Below are 21,826 nucleotides of genomic sequence, written 5' to 3'. Positions count from 1 at the left end.
TAGATTATATCACAGGTTGTAAAGGTGCACATATATCATGTAATTCAAAGAAGCATTCATCCAGATAAATATAATACGATCAAATCACAATTTTAAGTACTATGTAAGCTACATCTGAATTTCACTGAGGCACTCCACTTACATGAAATAAGGTTGAGTGGTGAATGAGGTGAATGAGTACAGTTATGTATAATGAAAGCCTCTGGAAATGTGGCTTGAATAGCAAACATGCACAGACAATATGATATCAAAGTTGAGTATCATATTAAGTATCCAAAAATCTGAAAGGAAAAATGAACACTCATAACGATTATAACTTCTGGTGAAAAAACTGCACATTTTGCTGTCATTGGAATCTTGTTACGTACAGTATCACCTTATTTTATATGACCTTAAGAGATTTTCAATTCACAAGGGGTCACAAGTGCAGTATGTAATCAGGCTAAGTACATCAGAGAACATGGATGTTCAATTTTCCACATTTTGTAGACTTAAGGGAACTGCTATGAAATATCACTACATCTGCTTTTATAGCTCAAAAACTGCCCACCTCATGTCAGTGTATATACTGTATGTAAATACTGTATATTAATTAGGATAACAGTTATTTATGTATCCACTCAAAAGACCTCTTCACTGTAGCTGCCTTTCTTGAAAAAAAGATTATAAGAAGAATTCATTGGTGTTGCTATTATTAGCTGTGCTGCTCATTTCTGTATATTTATCTGGTACAAACAGAGCAGTGCTAGCTGTCTGGTGATCATCCTTCATCATATGAAAGATGGCACAAATATTCCAATAAATCTGCACATATTTCCACAAAGGAAAAAATATCTTGTCACTATAAATTTCACCTAAAATGTGAACCTGTTTAAGAATATAACCAAGGATAGTGTTTTTTTGTTTTTTTTTTATTAAAGAAAGCAGACATTTTTGTCATCTTGCCAAGCAGACATCAAACAAACTGACAGTGTTTTATAAACTATCACCTGTGATGGTGAATGTAGAAACTATTTTCTCACTGTCATTATGATTCTCCCAGCACCCCTTTACCAATATTAAATATGATGTATTCAATCAACAGAAGACAGAACAAACAATGTCTACTAACTTAAGCTGTTACTAAAACACTATCTTGCAAACTGAACACTGCCTACTTTTGTCAAATGTAACTAATTGCATTTCATTTTGACAACTTTCACTTTAGTTGAAACTACTTAACCAATGAACTGTAGAGCCGTACTGGTGCAATAGAGTGATATTTGTGACTGGACTGGATGTAATTCTGGTCCCATGAGGAGGAAAAGCACTGGAACAAACCATTAGCACTGAGAGCAGAGGGGGTTTGACTTTTTGATGTACAATCAATGACATAATTACATGACTAGACTGGAAGTGATGATGTATGAAAGTAATTATGACTAAATGATAAATAAAAGCAATAAAAGAAACTCAATAAAAATCTAAAAAGGACAGATGAGGCAGGTATTCTCTGGTTTCAATGAGCATGACGCTACCGTCTGTATGTACTCATAACAGTCCAAAACTTGAGTGTGAAACAACTCTTCTCACCCTCAGTTGCCATTTTGTCCATGTAGTGAAAGGAGAAGCACAACAAAAGTGTGAAAATAGCAGCCTTGGAAGCTGCAGTTTTAACTAGTCCTAGCTTTATTAGCTTAGCTTTAGCCAGCAAATACTAAATATTGGAGACAATCATGGTGAAAATGTTGGGAATGATCCTCCACCTGTTTGTAAAATGTCATTAATAAGGCATGTTCAGTAGGTATATGATAGCCATGTTTGATTTGAGAAATTAATACTCTGGTGATATACAAACATTGCTTTGCAAATGTAAAAATTGTAATGCTTTAATACTAATACTAATAGGGATACAGAAAGAAAGAAAGAAAGAAAGAAAGAAAGAAAGAAAGAAAGAAAGAAAGAAAGAAAGAAAGATTACACAAATAGCCGACATAGAGCACACTGTACTGCAAGGAACTACACAAATGGAAGTATCAGAGACACAGATATGGTGTATTAAAACACTAATAAGTCAGTTATGGATAATATATTGCCTAACAGTACATGACATTAACAGACTGATAGGTAGAAATATTGTTTTCTAGGAGCTTGTAGCTGAATTTGTCTGGGATAAATCTCCAGTACAACCTAGGAGTTTTTAAAAATGTAAGCAATATTTAGAATAAACCTACTTTCTTGTGCTTTTTGGTGTGTAATATTATGTACATTCGTTCATCTTTCAAACCATTTCAAGTGGGTCATGGGGGCCCCCAGAGCTTATCCCAGCTACAAACAAGTGAAGGTGAGTTGATCCCTGGGTGTGTCGCCAGTTCATCACAGGTTTGATATACACAGATGAACAATCATTCACTCTCACATTGATTTACATCAACCACATAACCTGTTAAAGTGCATGTCTGGACAGTGGGAGGAAGCTGGAGTATCTGGACAGAACCCACACATGGAGAACATACAAACCCCACACAATGGCCAACACCAGCCAGCACCACTGGACCACCATTCAACCCCTATTAGGTAAATAAGGCCTGAAATTATTTTTTGATGCTGTTCGAAGTATGCCAACATTGACACACACAGTGTTTGACAATTTAACCCAGAAAGACCCAGTGCTACTTTTATGGCAGTTTCCAAATGAATTTTTCTCATATTTAACCTTTCTTAAGTCATTTATCACCATTTATTAGAATATTATTCAATGTATTTTACGTTTTTTCAATAAAAACCAGGTATTTTCCTACATTTAATTCACTGATCATGTAGATGTTCATAAAGCTCATATTAAAGTTGATTGTCATAATATCAGAAACAGAGAAAAATTAAGAAAACGTGACTTTTTCAACAAAATACATCATTAACTGAACATAAACCAAGTGTCTCCATCCATTGTCATTTATCACACTCCATGGGTTTTACTGGTGAATTAATGTTGTAGAAGATGACAGTGTTTCCACGTTCAATACGGAGCCTCTGAACGTCCAAATGGGTCATATCTGATGACCATGAAAAGATGACAAACTGCATTTTATACCAATTATTTACATGAATTGATAGGATTAGTGGATCAACAGGTATTAAACATTTTAGATTAGTAGATGGTTTGGTCACCAGTGACTGTTTGGATCTTTATGGGTTACAAGAAAATTTTACAAATCAAAAATCCACCCTTTGTTGTAAAACTATTGATGTATAAGAGTGAAAATGCATAAACAGAAAGACTACACACCTGAAAGTTTCAGAGCTGAAGTCATCGTAACTGCCTCTATCCATGATCCGTTTAGTCGCTGATGATGTCTCTGCAGCTACAACTTGACCAGACCTGTAGTGATTTCACCTCTTTTAATACTTTTTCATATTGCTTTTGAAAATGAATATTTGCTTTATGTAAAATGTGCAATGGCAGCAGCTGTTTTGGTGTTGGTGGCATGATGATAGATGCAAGTCCATTAAGCTGTTAAACACAAAACTATACCATCTTTGCCACAAACGGCAACTTTATTTGCTTGTGAATGTATATATTAAATTGACAACCATATTTGTAAATGGTGACACAGTGGATGGCTCCCTATATGTCACTTGGAAGTCTAGGAGAAAAACTGAATGTACCCTGATCTTTTTAAGACATCAGTAGATTTCCAATAAAAGACATTATTTGATTATGATGTGGGTGGGCTTCAGCATTTTTGAAGCTTGACAGGAATTTCATGTCTGGATATAAGGATATGCGACTAGCAGGATTTGACCATTTCCTAACATCTGTCCAGAGTGAGTCCCCCAACTTGTTCTAAAAAGCTGTGCATGATGTGTGAAAATGAAGATAAATATTGAGGGAAACATCAAAGAATTTTGACTTCTTTGATATTAATAACTAACTCCCATAGCTGAGAGAAAATCTTGCTAAAAAGCCTGGTTTCTCACAAGTTCTTCAAGGAATAAGCAGTTAACATGTTTGACTACATCTGAAATTAACTGTTGGGATTTGTGGAAGTAATTTTAAGTCTCTTTACCTTTTTATTACTGGCGCCTCCATGTGGGCATCTGATATAATACCAGTTTTTAACACCAAAATGAGCTGGATAACTGCTTACTTAACCTTTATTCTTTGTGGTAAAAACAGATGCTTACATACACTAGGGCATATAAATCTATTAAATCACTTTAAGTCTTAACAGAAATCTTAATATGACTTCCTTGGTAATTATTTGCCACAGTCAACACCTGTGTTTACAAAACTACAAAATTCTTCAAATCTCTCATTCCTCCTTCATTGTATGTAACAACAAAGTCTTTCCATCTTAGATCTACTTCATATCATTGTGTTCGGCAAAATGCTCAGCCTGTACTTTCAGTTCACAGATAATGATATAACCATGGCAACACAGACACCTTGGAAACGAGCAGGAAGAAAACTCAGACATTGCTGTTTGTCAAAAGCCCGTTTTTTACAAATGAGAAGTAAAATATGCTGATTATTTCACCTGCCTTGCTGAGTAACACCTTGAAACTTCAATATCGCTTTGAATGGAACTCAGCTGAGACTCCGATTGCATTTGTTATTGTTGACACACTCACGGCTATATTATTTTGTTCGCTTACAACAACATCAGCCGAGACGGTTTCCTACAATGTCTTAACACCAGTTCTGTGGAGATGTACATATATATTTAGAATACTCTTCACCTCCTTTATCAGCCGAATGACATAGTCGTCAATAGGGCTAATGTTGAGAGCAGACGTATTGAGTGACATACCATGGCCCAGAGTGTGAAAACCTTCAAAACATCAAGGAAGTGCCAACCCTGAGACTTGCCCTAACCTTGCCTTGAGCCATGTGTTGATGAGTCTTCACTGTGACTGAAACTTCAAAGACATTTCAGCTCACTAAGATGCTCCTTCGCTCTCATCTTCTCTCAGCTGAATCCCTCACCAGAAGGACATTTTGATGATTTATATAGAAAAAAAAGTTTGCTTGACACTTTCTTGGAACAGCTTTGACCACTGTGAAAAAGGCCAAATTGACTGTTGATAACATTAAAAACACTTACCAGTTAGTTCGATGAAATGGTAATGGCATGACAAGCCTCAGAAACGGAACAAAAAAGATGCGTGGGTTTGAGTAAGTGCTTCTTTTTTTTTTTTTTCCTGTTGAGCTCTAATGAATTTAAGCTAAAGCAATGTGCAGCATTCATGAACCAATAAACACACTTGACAGTAATGTTAACACACCACACCTTATACCAGTTCAATGAGCAAGATAAAATCAAGAACACATATCAGAGGTCCCTAATTAAATCAGCGTTTTGCATATTTGAGAATTTGTACATCTCAGCACCATCACACGCAACTAGTAATTGTGAGGGTATTGTGGCGTGAATAAATAGCAACTTCTCTGCTTACTTTGTGTGTTGTGTTCACAGACAAATGGAGGCAGGAAGAGTGTGATCTTTTCAAAGGCTGCCTGCAACAACCTGATGGATGCACAAATTAACACACAGAGGAGAGAAGTCGCAATCCAAAGCCTCCAATGTTATAATTACAGCCTTTTTCTTCCTCCTTGACAAACATAAAGGGGGGATTTTTCTCTCTCCAGCTCACATCCTCTCTCTCCTTCTCTTCTCCACCTCTCACTGCACAGCTTGGCGAGCTGGCATTAATTGCTTCGAAAAGCTGTGGAAGCACAACAAGTGCTTCTCATCCTGGTATAATTGTGTCTGTAGGAGTTGGAGGGCTTGAGAAGAAAGAGGGCTTTGCTGCTTACAGGAAGGGCTTTGTAGTGTGTCTGGGGAGATGAGGAGACTGGAAAGTACATGGTACAATGGCACACTCTGGTGGGCACACAGTAAAACAGAAGAAATCATCACCACATCTTTCAGTGAATAAAGGAAACAGGTGATTCTGTGTAATTCAACCTCATGTTTCACTTACTGTCAGCTGCTTCAGTGGTGGCTGAACAATTGAGACATTTAATAAAACTCACAGGAGTGTTATTAGAAAAAAAATTACATAAATGTTAACAGTGCTTCTTGTGCAAAAATGGTTCTGATATCTGCAATCCTGTGAAGGTATTTCACTCTGGTCCATCATTCCATATCTGCAACTGTAAAACTTATAACACATTTTGAGTTGAAAGGCTGATCTCTATACATCTTAGTCCTCCTCGAAGATGGTTTCAAGATTTTTTTGTTAAAAGGATTCTTCACCATTGGAAGAAAGGGTACTTCTGGACATTTTTGACAATTTCTTGGAAAGGAAAGCAGCTATTGCTTTGAAAAAAAAAAAAAAAGAATAAATGACATGTCACATGACAATATATTAACAAAGTCAATGTCTTGCTGATCTAGGTGACCATTTTCTAAATCCACCATTGTTCCTGACCTCAGTTTTGAACATTGCAACTTGAGATTTGTGAAAAATAAAACATCCATAACATGTACAGACAAAACTAAGTTTCTTTTAGTGTATTCACAACACAGCTGATGTATATAGTGTTGTGAGTATAATCTAAGGGGATGAGGGTCTGCACTCTCTGATGGTCTTGTTATACATCCTACAGTTTTAACGTGAAATCTGCAGTCAATAGTTTCAGTTTCTTTTCGTTAAAATCTGTCAAAAACTGTTGAAAATGGTATGCTAAATGACCTTGTCAGATTTTGTCAGATTTCCTTTTTTTATCTAATCATTAATTCAAATGGAAACTTGAAATAATCACCACAATTGACCCTGTGTGTCACCAAGTAATCAACAACCTTTTACTCCAAGGGAACTATTACCTAAACCTGTCACATAAATCTATTTAAGTGTAAAACAGCATAGTATGTGAATAGTAACTTATCAAAGCATATCATAAATGTCTTTCGATGTAAGAACCTAGTTATATTCCAGTTTGCAGTCCTAATATAATAGCATGATAGAATAATCTGTCTAGTCTGCCAAATGGCCACCTATAATCTTCCCATCATTGTCATAAAATTATACATTATTGTACAGTATGAATAGACCTTTTCATCACTGTTGGAATATTTTCTGAGGCTCATATTCTTGCCTGTTTGACTGATATAACAATCATACAGTAGGTAAGATGGAAAATTCCAGTTTTGATGTTGTGCACTTACATTTTTTATGTATAGTATCATAGTTCAGAAAAGCAACACCATTTGATGTGCACTTCTTCAGGGCAACTTTATGTGCTTTTCAACACACCCACCTGGTACCAATAAGATCTTTTGTAACAAATCCTTACGCAAAGCAAGTTTGGGAATGCAGTTGCTGCTATAAATATACTAGTTTATACAGACACACATGCAAATAGAAAAAATAAGGGCCTGCTTTATTGTGCAGGTCAGTTTATATTTTTCTATTTATTGTGTTGTATTGAAGTGTGACAGTTTCTGAAGAAAAAGACAAAAGAGAGGTTTGCGCTAAACATGGGTAATTTTTATTTAGCTAGTGAGTTACCTAGAGGAGAAAACTGTCACATCCTTGCAGGTGATGTCTTGCCGTTTTGGGGGAATCCCAGCAAAACCACACTCGAAAAGGTGTGAGGGGATTCTCCCAAAAGTGCTAGAGCTGTTGAGGACAGTCTGATTGAGCCTGAGGTACGGTCAAGTACATCAACATCAGAGCAAAGACAGTCACCCAAAGGGCCCAAGGAGGCCACCGCTAAATCTACCAGAGCAGCAGGTTTCTCCTCAGACAAATGCACTTCAGAATGACAGAATCACAAGAGAGAAAAAACAAAGATGTGCACTGACCAGCACTTGCCAGCCTGCTGCATAACTGTAATCTTTTGGTACACGGAAACAGATGCAGAAAAGAAGGAAACAGGTAGATAGAGGATACATCCTATGATTGGCATGATTGTGGCTGTTTCCCAATTAATTTGTCCCTCCTGTCAATCATCCACAGCCTCTGTCTGAGGAGGATCAGACAGCTGAATACAGATTCAAGTACAAGATTAATTTATACATATCATCTTTAATTCTCTTCAGGAGCTGATGACACTCACCAATATCCCAAACATTTGAGGCATTAAAAAAATGACAAGTAAGCCTGGTGAAATCTTCTGACTACGCTGGTTAGTCAGTTAGTTGCTCACAAACAAAATGAAAGAAGAACACAGAGTTAGAGAGTTAAGGGTATCGGTAGAGGCTGTTTAGAAGGACTGAAAGTGCTTTAAAGACAGAGTTTTCAAGGTGGGTTACGTTCTTTTTCTCGTGAGACAGGAACACAGGGTTTGATGCACCAGTCAACGGATACAGATGAGTCCCTCTATTGTCATGTTCAAGTGTTCAGATACATTGTCTTCTTCAGCGGAAAGATTGTGAGAGCCTTTCCTCCTTGTGGTTAGGCAAATTTTATTTAAGGTCCTACATCATTAGTGTTGCAGTTCTAGCAGACAGCTTGCTTGAAGGTTACTGTTTATTTCTATTGCGCTCCTGGCAAGAGAAGGGGAAAAAAAAGACACATAATCAGTGGATGGTATCAGAACAAGAGCAACAAGGGACGAAAACAAACACAAACAGGAGCTTAAAGGGCAAAGCCGGAACTGCTCTCATCGTATTCATTCACGGCTTGGAATATGTGATTCTATGGTGTCAACAGAAACACACCTTCATCCAAAAAGGGGTTTGGAGCAACTCAGGAACTCATCAATTCAGAAACCCCAAACTAAACAAAACCTGACTGTTGTGCTTTGAATCCTTAAGTATCTAATGTGGTGAGTGACTCCTGATTATATAGGTATGTGATACTGTGATACCACAATCATTCTTAAAAAGATAAATTACAATAATTTCAGTTCTTAAAAGGGAACATTTCTATTTTTGGTACAGTCATGTGTGCTTTTATCAGCGGTACTAATCAATGCAAACAGTAAAAGCAACTCTCAATAAAGGTGTCTTCATTTAGACTGTGGATCATGCATTTAATTGTGGAGAAACCACTAAAATAAATAATTTCCATTTTCAATACTCAAGAAAGTGTTGGTGTTTTCAAACTACAAATATAAATTCTTCATGTTGTACTCCATTCTATTTTTTTATTTATTTTTTTTTGTATGTACCATTGTAAATAATAATGCTGCACAGTTTGGTGTCCTATTCCCATGGATTCCTATTATATGGTTTCAGTGACATTTGAAATGCAAATGATAAAAAAAAAAAAATCAATGTTTGGTTCATATTGCAAAATTAAGGTATTATTTTTAAACATTTTATTCCATTCATAGTGGTGCCATTTAACTTGTCTTAGTTCAGAGCTTAAACATCATAAACAATCCAGTTAAGATAAACATGAGAATGGAAGTGTTTAACTCTTGTCAGGCCCCCACCAATCAGAACCACAAATCTATAGGTCTTACGTTAATTTATACAACGAAAAAATATCTCTAGGCAGTATACTTTGTTTGCTGAAGTCAGTGAAACACACAGCATCCAAAGAAAAAAAAAAGTGAGTAAAATACAGAGAACATGAATTTAGCAGTTCTAAGGAAGACCTAACCACAATGTTTGATGATGTTTACATTTGAGACTTGAAGGAATAAGCCCCTCTAAGACCCAGATAAACATAAGACTGTAAAAATGTATATTAAATCTTGAGTAAGGCAGTTCAAATATGAAATACTACTGGGTATGTGTCATCAATCACAAAAAAAAATAAATGTTGAAGAGCTGTTCATTAAGGCAGTATAGGACAAATCCTAAATATATAAATGGGATGGAGAAAGAATAATCTTTATACACTAGTGTCTGTGACTAGTCTTATAGGTTGACTGTGTGGCCCATTTTTCCAGGTGGAACAGTGTCCTTTTTGAAGACTGGGAGTCCATGTCAGTGATTTGGGAAAAACCCAGTGAGACCCCAGGGCCTCAGTGTAACTCTATCCCCAGTAGGGTTGCTACTCTGGGGACAGGAACCACTTCAGCAGAGTCGGGAGCTTCAAATAATGCTCTATTTCTTGGTTTAACATGTAAACTGAACATTATTTTCTCCAATGATGACCAAAAAAAGTATAATTCATTTATGTTTTCATACAACAGGTGGCATTTTAAATAAATGTACCCAAAATGGATTGTAGTCAAATATGCTAATAAAATCCTGCAATAGGATTAGATTCAAAGTCAAAAAACATTTTGAGAAGGTGTAGTACTGTAAGTAGCTGTGCTGGTTTGACACCTCTCAAAATTCGGGAAAGACAGGTCAAACAATAGAGAACAATTAACCTTGTCAGGAAAAGGAGGGTGAGGCCTCAGCTGGGCCGATCCTGTCATGTAGGAGGTCAGAGCTACAAAAGCAGCACAGCGCAACGCCTGCACAACGCAGGATGAAACAGGCTTTCTACTGACAGGTTGTTTTCAGAAGCCTGAAAACATTGACTTGAAATATTTATGAGAAAGTAACCCAGTGCATATTAACAAGGTCAGCAGCGAAGAGTCAATACAGCATCAATGGAGCACCAACCAGTGGGGGAGTGGAGGAAAAAGAGAGAGCAGGTCATGGGGGTTTTCTAAACGAAATTAGATTAGCATACTGGTGAATCTAAGAATGGATGCAGCAGAAGGCTAGAAATGATAACATGTAATACACTACACAGCCACTGTTTTTCCACAGCAGAAGAACCCCACAGAGTTTTTACTACTTAAGACAAACATTTGCGGTACACCACTGTTATTACCACCGCAACATGTTAGTTTCCACTGCGAGTGCACAGGCATTAAACTCTGACTGCTTGTCAGAATACAAATGCAGACAAATTGTGAATTTTTATCACGTTTTTTGCAGGGAAACATTTTAGACATCAGCATCTAAAACAAAGTGTACAACCTCACACCGCAGCCAGTTTGCAGGCCTAGGGCTTATGTTGTTAAAGACTAATAAAGCATGAGGAGCCTGTGGAGAGCAGAGAGGCTTGGCATTCAAAGGGAGATCAGAGCCTACATCTGCCTTTGTCTGGAAGAAGGAATGCCAGGAATGTGGGCTATTTCAGGAAACCTCTATGCATCTAACTCCACTTGGGCAGATCATCATGATCTGAGCAGCACAAGATGGCTGATGAGGAATCAGGCCTTCCTGAACCTGCTTATGAGTAATGGTGGCATGTCAATCTGCTGACAGGCCTCTGGGAAGTTCCATTTACACCAGACTGGTCATTCAGCCACAGGATATTACAGCCTCTGTCTGAGAGCAGGTGGAACAGGATCAGCTGACTCCCAGCCTTTTAGCAGTGACTCAGTGAAAGTTTGCTTCCCTTTGAATTAAAGGGTAGCTCAACTGAACTGCCTCATGCATACAAACAAGCTGTTTACAGGACAAGGCTCTGTACTGTATGTGTGTTTATCTCACCTTCCTCAGAACCTCCTCCTCTTCCTGACGTTTCTCATAATGTGCAAAGTCATCAAAGATTGAGGTGGTATGCTTGTAAGTGGCGATAATTTTAAGCACTTGTTTGGCCTTCTCCAGAGGCACTTCTTGAGTGTCCCTGGAGTTGGTCACTGGCTTGTTGTCATTGTTCTCCAGTCGGATGTGTCGCAGCTGGTTGTTGGGCACGTCTTTGATGAAAACCCATTTCACCTCAAACTTGCCCTTCCACTTATCCTGAGACCAGACGCCTGCATAGGCATTGTAGTCCACGGGTGAGCGCATCTCAGCCACGCCACAGAAGTGCCCACTGCCATTGACACTGAACAACAGATACAGGGGCCCCTTGCTGCCCAGTGAGCGGTATGCACCATCCAGCCGCTTGTTACCATGTTCCGTGCTGCACCAGATAGAGTACTTGATTGAGCGGTGGATATCATCTTCTGAATAGCTCTTGATAATGAAAACACGTCCATTTTTCAAGTTCCAGTCAAAGTCTTTGGGGTTGTAGTTGTTGAGGGCCCGGAGTTTCTCCAGCACGGGATGCACTTCTCCAGAGCAAGGAGAGGCACTCAGTGGGACTCCACCACCAAGGCCAAAGCTCTCACCCCGGTTCCTGGGAGCCACCCAGCGGTTAGGAGGCGGGCCAGGCTGCTGAGGTGGTTGATGATGAAGGGGCTGTGGGGGACCAGGTTGTGAAGAGAGGTGCAGGTGTGGGGGGCCAGGGGGCAGAGGCTGGGGATGCTGGGGTGACTGGAGAGACTGGAGTTGGAAGGGCTGGTGTTGGTGTTGATGTTGGGGCTGGTGTTGGGGCTGAGGGGGCAAAGGGTTCTGCAGTAAGGGCTGGGGCTGAGCTAGGAGAGGCTGCTGCACCAGAGGCTGTGGGGGCATCATAGTCTGAGCTAATGGAGGCTTGTTCAAAGAGCCCTTATCGTCCCAGGTGCCAATGTTCATATTGTGCTTTATGGGGGGTGGGGGAATGGTGACACCTCCCCCCATCCCCATGTTGGCTTTTGGTTTGACCTTGGGCTGTGGCTTGGCCGGCTTCTTGGCTATGGCTGCCCAGGAGGCAGGTTTAGGTGCAGATGAGCTGACAGACGGAGGAAGGTTATTGGCCGCCATACTACTCATACCTGCTGTGCCTCCTAAAGGTGAGCCCACAGTTTTGGTGACAGCTGCCACCATGTCCGTACCCAGTTTTAACCCAGTCATACCCTGCTCGATGCTGTTCAACACCGGTACCTTACTGAGCTGAGTGTCACTTCCAAAACCCGCCTGTCCATCCGTAATAGCCCTACCCAGTGAACTGGGGGCGTACCCATAGCTGTTACTGTAGACTGAGCTCTGCGTGGACTGGCCCTGAGAGACACTGGTACCCCAGGTGGAAAAGTCTGCATTGCCAGGGAAGAAGTTGAAGCCATGCTGGCCGAGGAAAGGAGGCGTGTTCCCCAGAGCACCTGGCTGACTGAACACACCGTCAGGGATGAAGTGTGGCTCTCCATTGCTCATCTGTCCATAAGTAGTAAGGTAGGGCATCGGAGGGTCTCCAGCTGTTGACCAAGCAGCCTCTCCCAGAGAGTAAGGGAAACCAATAGATGGAGCATAGTAGCTGGGCATGTAGGGATCAGACATTGGTGGATAGCTGTTACTCTGTAATGAATGAAGAGAGAGGCAGTTAATGTAAAACAGACAAAAATTACAAACCATACAGTTATTTAATTAAAATGTAAACATTATGAACACTAGGAAATCATTATCAAAATTCTATTCGTATCAGTATTATTAGCATTGATTTAACTTGAAATATGCAACTAAAACAGATATTAGATTAGAAGATGTCATTAAGACACACTGTATGGCATTACCTGATTTGTCTGGCCGCTTAGGTAAGGTTCAAAATCATCATCATTCACACCATCTTTCTGATGCATTGATCCGTTTTGCACTAGAAGAAAACACATTAGGTCATCTGATATTGAGTCAAATGTAAAGTCGAGGCATTTCAGTCAAATGTAAAACATGATAAATCCTCATAGTCTGTAACTGTCAATGCAAAAGTAGAATTAATGATACACAAAATAATAAAGGTAACCTGATTGTAGTTTATGCTGTCAGTGTGTTATAACCATACCGGCATATTAGCAGATTTTAACCTGTGCACCAGTGAACTGAACACCAGTTATTCATAGCCTTACCTTTATTTCCTTGTCCTTTAGGTCTCTGCAAAAATGGGCACGGGAAAAGAGATGAGATGTTGTGAGATCACGACAGGAAGCCAGAGACAGATACACACAGAGAGCAGGCTGTATCCTACATGGGAAAAGACTGTACTGTAGTCGGCTGGTAGAGCCTCCAGCCCGGATGTTAACATTTACAGGTTGCTTCGTGTTATTGACCGGATGTCAAATGCTCTGACATCCAGTAAACGGTGCCGCATTGGCCACCGGCTAAAGCTAGAGTTGGTTGGCAATACAGTCGGCCTACATTACAGCTAATAGCTATCATATATCAAAGACTTTTTTAGCCTGTTTGATCCGGCGTAGCCTCCACATCTAACTGTTGTCGGCAAAGTTTCATTTCACCGCACGGCTAATTCACGGCACCGTTCAGCTGTCAATACACCGACCTGATCGACTGTGGTCGCAGACATCCTCCAGAAGCCCAAACTGGTCGCTGTTTGTGAGACTGTCCACGGCTTCCCCTGCCTCTGTGCACTTCGGTGCTTTCCTGGCTCGTCTCTCGGGTTGTCCAATCACTCTGTTAACGTTACAAGGCGGCGTTTTCCTCCCGTGGTCAGACCTGACGACGATCCGCTTCTTCAGGCTCTTACAAACGGCGACTTTACGTGTGTGGAGAAGGCGTCAATAACCGTGTCCGATCCTGCCACAGATGGTGTTTATCAGTCAATCTTAAACTGACTAGTGTCTCACTGAAATATCCCTCACCATACTCCACAATGGCGGATAGGCTTTTTACTCCCGCTTCCGTTCCGTTCTGCTGCTCCGTGACCTTCCGCCTGTGACGCTCTGAGTCATGTTACACACTGACACTTCACATGACAGTCACAAACACACAAGTTCCCTGCTACTCTTATTATACTCTTCATTTGCACCATTTTACCGCTTTATGATATGACAGTGGCCCAACAGTCTCTATAACTAGGGGCTTCTTTCTAGCTTAGCCTGCACAGTCATGGAGAGAAGAATGGATCTACATTTGGATAACATCAAATAAAGTTAACAATAACAGGCTAAAATTAATCAAATTCATATAAGTATAAACTTGTGTATATCACCTATAAGCAGTGGTGAATACTGAACACCCTACTTAAGCTCCATTGTGTTCTGTTTCTTTACTAAATGATGTTTCAAAAATAAATTAGGAATTTTTAAAGGTTAAAATACATCACCAAATATAATCTCCCCCCATAATGCACAATTAAAAAGTAACCAGCTACGACCGTTTATTTATTTACCGAAACCATTGTCGACAGTGATGTTAATCGTTAATATGAATTATATGTGATTATAGGCTTTACATTTTTATAGTATGGCATTTCTACTGTTACTCAAGCAGACAAGACTCAATAGTTATTCTGCAACAATTTTTGCGAAAATAAAGTATAAACACGCATTAATGTTAATAATATATACCAAATATGTGATACAGTAGGCTAATATATCAATGGCTTTTTCTTACGTACCGCTGTTAAAGTAAGATTTTAAACGTATGCTAATATATTTACTTAACTGTATTTTATTGGAGTTTACGTTCTCTAAAAACGTAGGATATGTTTACTTCATCCACATCAATGCTGTGTACTGTAATAATGTAAATGGACTACAACAACTGATGAGATCTCGGTCAGAGGACGAGGACGGTAACTCTCGCGATCTTTCCTCTGTGGGTCGCGAAGCAGTATGGCAGCCGTCGCGCTGAGGTCCTGCCGCAGAGGACTTTCACAGATTTTATCCAATGGAGGGCTCTCTGCTTTCTCGTCTAAGCGTCTGGAAGGTGTGTTAGGGTCTCTGGTGTTGGGATAAATAGTTTCACAGCACTCAGTTGCCATTTAAATGTATTTAATCGCGAAGAAGGGGGTGTGGCTCACTCAGACTGCGGTGTCTTAAATTTAGGGCATGTAAACGGTGCGCAGTTTGCGCTAAGGACAGCTTTCACGTTGTCTGTTTTGTGTCTTGTTACACTAAAAACCCTTAAACATGACTACATTTCATTTGTATGTAAATTTGGTCGAATACCAATTATATTTGGACCATGTGGAAACAAGGTCCGTGCTGCTTCCCGATAGCCATGTGTTGTGTATCATTTGCGTCAAAATAAGTCTTAGTTTCAGACAAGATGGGACGTTGTTTCCACTAAAGCAGTTCTGTAACGGCAGTTGTTTATATATATTGATGTTTATATAACTAATGCACTGTGCATAACGTAATTTACATAACATTATACTTTGCTCTTTGTCTACCAGTTGATAGGAGGCACAAGTCCACAGTCCAGTATGCATCCCGGCCAGACCTTCCAAAGCTGGCATACAGAAGAGTGAAGGGGAAGAGTCCAGGTGTGGTGTTTCTGCCAGGGTATGGCTCCAACATGAACGGCCAAAAGGCGGAGGCACTGGAGGAGTTCTGCAGGTCATTAGGTCACTCTTACCTCAGGTGAGGCATTTAGACTCAATCATTTTGTTGGTGTTACAACACCAGCTGTTGATCATAATCTCTTCCTGTTGAACAAAATGGAAAAACCGACACACCCCATATATACAGATCATGGCAGTTCACACACCCAGTTTTGATCATCTTGTATGTCATGTATTTTTTGGGCCTTTCATGGACTAAGCCAACTGATTGACGTAGATCTATCTTGAGCAATTTACGAGAATTGAAGAACACCCTCCCACTAAAAGAATAACTTAGATGTAATAAAGTATTTCTATAACTAACAGCAGATGGAAAATGCTTTGTCATCTTATCATAAATGATTGAATATGGTTGTACTGTACATCCTGGCTGATTTTGTTCTTCAGTTAACCGTATGCAGTATGACAATAGACAACACACCATCAAGTAGGGATAGCTTTACACTGAATCTGGATACAAAAATCAAGGGCTCCAATTAACAATTAATGATGTCAAATGAGATTATAGCTAAATTAGCAGCAGTGTGAACCTGTTCTTTGGCACATTAATGTTTTTTACTAATATTATCACCATGTTAACACACAAATCTGGCAGCAATTGCAACCTAACATAATCTACTGATGACACTACTGAAAATGGTGTTAGTTTTTATATATAGGTGTATTTTTATCCTGATGGAGCTCTAAATATCTGTACCAATTTCACTGCAATCCATGGTGAGTCTATTCAAAACAGCAAAATTTTGATCTGTTGGATGCACAGTAGGACATGTTAATAATCCCTACAATAGCAGATGAGATTTAATAGTGGAGAGATACTGTTGTACAGAGTATAAGGTCTAATCACATTTTATGGGAAGTATTAAACTGGTTTACCATTGTAAGACGGAACATTACAAATAAAAATAATGCCATCAGCTATGAACAGGTCTATTTCTGTTCTCCCAGGTTTGACTACACAGGACATGGGGCTTCAGAGGGTGTCCTAGCAGAAGGAACAATTGGTACCTGGAAAAAAGATGTTCTGTTTGTGTTGGATGAGTTAGCAGAAGGACCACAGGTAAGCACTGCTTAGTATAATCAATGAAGCTCTGAAAACAGAACAGGTTCCAAATGAATTTTGACAACCATTTGGCTCTAAAACTGAGTTCCTGATATTGATTTTTTTGCATTGCAAATAGTGATGTAATGTCATAATTCAAGCTATCCAGCTATCCAAGCTTTCAAGAATATTGATTTCAGTCAAGAGTTATGAGCCTTCAAATGATTGAACCGTTGTTCTTAATGCATGCATTAAATAATCAGGGTGTTATGTTTCTATCTACATCAAGTGTGACATCCTCTCACCGCGTTATCAAGGCGTATGCGGAATGTGTCACTTCTAATAAAATGGTTTCGTAAATATTTAAAATGCCTTATAGTGTGAGTGTCATAACCACCCAAGAATCTCTCACACATCTGAATTTACTGATATTTGCTCATGTTACTGCTTATCCTTCAGGTTGCAAATTGTCAAACAGGAATTACCATACAATATAAACAACTGTTGTTAGGAACCTGTTGTAGAAAGAAAGTACTATTCAAACAAACAAAAAAGGCTAAATGCTGATTGATTAAATCACTACAATCTGTAGATATATGTAAATAAACAATATTGTCAAGGTAGGTAAACATGAGAAAAATGAGATACAGTGGAACCTTGCAGTATGAGTGCACTTTAGTATGAGAAATTCGCTTTACAAGCCGCAGCTCTTGACAATTTTTGTCTTGAAATACAAGTGGAAATCCACAGTACGAGCAGATGCTCCTCTGCAGGCTCACTTCACGTTCAGGAGCACCAGCATTTAGATGCAGTGGATGAGATGACAAAATTCCCGAATGAGGACAGTGTAGTGGAGGAGGCTATCTCTACGAGTAAATTAAAAGAAATGTTGGCAAAGTGATTAGAGGTTTCTGATTTAGTTGGAAAAAAAAAAATCATCCAGACAAATTCAGTTCAGGTTATGTAGCTGCTTTATTTTATGACAATGATCAGGCGCATTTTTAAAACATTTTAAAAAGCAAAACAAAGCAGATTTCTGTGGATAGGCTTTTAATGAAACAACCTGCAAGTGCGGACAGTGATTAAAGTGAGGCCAGAAAGAACAAATTAAGTGGAGAGGGAGAGAAAACGCCAGAAATTTTTCTACCTGACGTTTTACCGGAAGGAGATTCTCCTTCAAGAGAATAACCCTCCTCCTCCACCATCTTCCTCACACACAGATCATCTCATCTGAAGTTAATAAAACTGGTTTATTTGGTTTTATAATTTTATAATATTTTCTTTCTAACTTTACTTTTCTGTTTTAAAAAACCCTAAAAACAGGATTTTTGGGTGGTTTTTGAGGGGTGGCACAGATGAATGATATTTCAATTTATTTCAGTGGGGAAAATTGATTCATAAAATGAGTAAATCACAAAACGAGCACGGTCATGGAACGAATTAAATTTGTACAGTGAGGTTCCACTGTAAAAGAATATATTAGCAATGGCAGAATACCTACACAGAATGTAGTTGTCAATTGTGAAGGAGATTTATGACAATATCCTACTGGCAATGGAGAAAATTCACTTGTAATAAAGAAGGTAAACTACAAAATGAACACAAAGGTAATACTATAAAGTGTGTATTTACCACCTATATTAGCCCAAACACTGATTTAAAAAATATATTGATCAAGAATTTTTTTTTTTTTTTTTTTTCCACAATTAAACTGAAATTCACCCTCTCATGGTTAATCTGTAGTACACACTTCGTTGTTGCACCATGTCTCCAGAAGATGGCAGTGTGCCACCACACTGCTGTTACGATGTGTTGAGAACAGGCCTCTTTAGGTTTTTATTTTAACGTAGTAGACATTTGTTTGAACACTCTGTGTGTTTTTATGTGCAGATACTGGTGGGTTCCAGTATAGGAGGTTGGCTTATGCTGTTGGCAGCCATCGCACGGCCAGAGAAAACTGCTGCACTGGTGGGCATTTCCACTGCTGCTGACCATATTGTCACATCGTTCAACTCTCTTCCTATTGAGGTGAGATTATTAAATACAGGGTTCCTGGGGCCTTAAAAATGTCTTAAAAGTCTTGAATTTGCAAATCTGCCTTTAATACCTTAAAAAGTCTTTAAAAGGTATTATTACATTTGATATGGTTGGTCTTAAGTTATGTTGCCATAAAATTGTTGGCTGTATTGTGCTTAAATGTGTCTGTTCAATGTCCAAACTACAAAGAATGTAATGTTAGTCTACTGGGTTCCAATCCAACAATTTATATTGAAATTAGGAACCAATTATCGCTAACTTTGCAGCCCCCAGTGAGAAATGACTCAGAATAGTGGGAATCAAGGCACTAGAGGAAATAAATACATTTTCCTAAATTCTAGCAGTCACAAATTTTTGCCAGTATGGTCATGAAATAGTCATTAAATTCTGTTGTAAGTGGTCTTAAAAAGGTCTTAAAAAGTCTTAAATTTAACTTGTAGAAACCTGTAGGAACCCTGTAAATAGAAACCTGTACTGTATTATTTTTATTTGAAGACATTGTCTAATTGTGATTTTTTTTTTTTTTTTTTATGTCTGAATGTACAGGCACGCAAGGAGTTTGAAGAGAAGGGAGAATGGACGGTGCCCACCAAACATTCAGAGGAGGGTTTATACAAGTTTAGCATGGACTTTCTGCGTGAGGCAGAAAATCACTGTGTGCTCCAGAGTCCCATCCCCATCACCTGTCCTGTACGACTCATTCATGGGCTCAAGGATGAGGATGTCCCCTGGCACATTTCCATGCAGGTTGCAGAGCGTGTCCTCAGCCCTGATGTGGATGTAATCCTCAGACGGCATGGCCAGCATCGCATGTCAGAGAAGGACGACATCAAGCTTATGGTCTACACCATTGACGATCTCATAGACAAGCTGACCACTATGGTCTGAGTAAGCGGTAGAGGCGTTGCTAAGTTATCAAAAGAAGGACTGTGATTACTGTGAAGGCAACTCTCAAGGAAATTACCAAACAACGGCACCTTTCTCTGCCAAATACGACCTTTTTTCCTTCTGTTATTCAACTGTTGTTTCATCATGCCGTTACAGTGCACACTATATATGGAAAGGGAACTCTCCTGCTAGCTGATCCCTTGTATTTTCAGGTTGCATATGTATGTGTTTCAGGTCATATGTTGAGTGTTATGTTGGTTAGCCTGTTTTTTTAGGTCTGCCGCTGCTGCTGTCTCTGCCACTGTTCGTACCATCTGACTGCTTTTACTCCTTTAGATGCATAGTTTTCTGTGCCTTTTTTTAATTACTTTTCACTCTGTTTTGGCCAATAAAATCTCTGCACGCTACAGTGCAGGTTTCAGTCTGTGAAATTATAGCATCTACAGTTATAACAGCTCAATCAGCTGACAGCCAAGAACTTGTTTAGGAATTAAGACAGAATCAGAAATGCATACACGATCCAAGACATACATGTACTAAACCCATAAATGAAGCTAATATATAACATTAATAACAATTCAACAAAATGGGCCATTTAGACAGAATTAGAACTAAAGGACTAGATAAATATGATGACACTATTTGTATTGTTCCCTATAAAAGAAACAAACCAACAACTCATTATTGAGTCTCAAAGTGGATGGCTGTCAATCCAAGCCATCTACTACTACAGCTTTTAAATAAATAAGTTTATTATCTGACTTATCAATAGGCAAAGAAATTTATTAAAAACAAATGTTACATAATTTTGATTACATTTAACAGATTTAGTCTTGAATATAAGGGTCTTTTCTGTGCAGCAGTAAAATTCTTATCACATTGATTTAAAGAGGTACCCCATTTAAGCTCAACATACCAATGCACTAAGTTACTAAGCAAATCTGTTTTCGAATTATTCTAACATGCCTCCTATGCATCTCCAAAGTAGAAAGCAGCAATAACACAGTTTGTGAGGTGCATTAGTGTGTCAACACAGTGAAGTATGGTTGCATTAGAGACAGCCAAAAGTTGTGGGTCACAGTCATGTGAGGGGTATTTTTGTTTGCAGAACATTCTGTTACATGACTCTTCATACCTGTTGGCCTTTAGCCATGCAGACGCCTGCTGAATGAAGCCCATTCGGCTGTTGATGATTAACAAGTAATTGACCACTAGCTGGACTATGTTCAATGGTGCGAAACCAACCAGTTACTCTCAGGTCCATTTAACTGGCACTGTGACCTTTAACTCATAGTTGAACTATGAAGTCTGTCATCTTTGTGTCACAAGTAACATCAAACATTAGTTTATGGGAGCACACAGCAAAGCAGCTATAATGTAAGCAAACAGCTGGTTCACAAAGACAGCATATTATGGTGTATAACACTGTTCTTAGGTAGAGGTTAAAGACAAAATCAGTATGAAATTAAACATGTACATTGCTTGTCTTTGTTTATCAAGACTGTAGAGGCACAATTTAATGAAAAAGTCATTTTAATATTGTGATGACAGAATAATTAAGTCTGTCTTCCAACTAAAACATAAGCATATACTAATCTAAAACAACAAAAGAAAGTAATGACCTAAACTAGAGCAGAACGTCAAAAGTAAAGGAGCAACTTCCATATTGTAGGTGTTACACAGTTCCATCTATGCAAAATTTCACTGAATTCATAATATCACCAAACTGGACCTGTTAATTGCAGGCTTTTGCGATTATAAATTTGTGCAGACTGACATTACAATTTTAAGTCACTTAGTTGCATGGCTTTGTTT

The 21,826-nt window shown here is 38.9% G+C and overlaps 2 protein-coding genes and 1 long non-coding RNA gene across 3 annotated transcripts; 2 read left to right on the top strand and 1 right to left on the bottom strand.

Annotated features, from left to right (window-relative positions):
- The first annotated feature begins 2,290 nt into the window (after positions 1 to 2,290).
- LOC115410911 (uncharacterized) lies at positions 2,291 to 9,402 on the top strand. Its single transcript, XR_003934150.1, has 2 exons — positions 2,291 to 2,556; positions 5,457 to 9,402. It is a non-coding gene; the product is annotated as an uncharacterized LOC115410911 (long non-coding RNA).
- Positions 7,452 to 14,421, bottom strand: ythdf3 (YTH N6-methyladenosine RNA binding protein F3). The gene is made up of 5 exons (XM_030122735.1): positions 14,020 to 14,421; positions 13,589 to 13,613; positions 13,259 to 13,338; positions 11,379 to 13,043; positions 7,452 to 8,474 (listed from the first exon to the last, which is right to left on the bottom strand). Exons 1-5 carry the CDS (start codon positions 14,041 to 14,043, stop codon positions 8,451 to 8,453), a joined length of 1,818 nt encoding a protein of 605 aa, XP_029978595.1. The 5' UTR covers positions 14,044 to 14,421; the 3' UTR covers positions 7,452 to 8,450.
- Positions 14,422 to 15,293: 872 nt separating this feature from the next.
- On the top strand, positions 15,294 to 20,420 carry abhd10b (abhydrolase domain containing 10, depalmitoylase b). The gene is made up of 5 exons (XM_030122737.1): positions 15,294 to 15,407; positions 15,877 to 16,063; positions 16,993 to 17,104; positions 18,977 to 19,114; positions 19,670 to 20,420. The coding sequence occupies exons 1-5, from the start codon at positions 15,314 to 15,316 to the stop codon at positions 20,009 to 20,011; spliced, it is 873 nt and encodes a 290-aa protein (XP_029978597.1). The 5' UTR covers positions 15,294 to 15,313; the 3' UTR covers positions 20,012 to 20,420.
- The last annotated feature ends 1,406 nt before the right edge of the window (positions 20,421 to 21,826 follow it).

The sequence above is a fragment of the Sphaeramia orbicularis genome, chromosome 20 (assembly GCF_902148855.1).
Source record: "Sphaeramia orbicularis chromosome 20, fSphaOr1.1, whole genome shotgun sequence".
Classification (NCBI taxonomy): domain Eukaryota; kingdom Metazoa; phylum Chordata; class Actinopteri; order Kurtiformes; family Apogonidae; genus Sphaeramia; species Sphaeramia orbicularis.
The sequence above is the reverse complement of the archived record's forward strand: the minus strand, read 5'-3'. Positions and strand labels throughout refer to the sequence as shown.

Coding starts and splice junctions, on each gene's coding strand:
- abhd10b (XM_030122737.1), top strand. CDS start 15,314: ATGGCAGCCGTCGCGCTGAGGTCCTGCCGCAGAGGACTTTCACAGATT. Junction 15,408..15,876: donor CTCGTCTAAGCGTCTGGAAG/GTGTGTTAGGGT, acceptor TTTGTCTACCAG/TTGATAGGAGGCACAAGTCC. Junction 16,064..16,992: donor TTAGGTCACTCTTACCTCAG/GTGAGGCATTTA, acceptor CTGTTCTCCCAG/GTTTGACTACACAGGACATG.
- ythdf3 (XM_030122735.1), bottom strand. CDS start 14,043: ATGTCTGCGACCACAGTCGATCAG. Junction 13,614..14,019: donor CTGCGACCACAGTCGATCAG/GTCGGTGTATTG, acceptor CCATTTTTGCAG/AGACCTAAAGGACAAGGAAA. Junction 8,475..11,378: donor AGGAGGAGGTTCTGAGGAAG/GTGAGATAAACA, acceptor TTCTCTTGCCAG/GAGCGCAATAGAAATAAACA.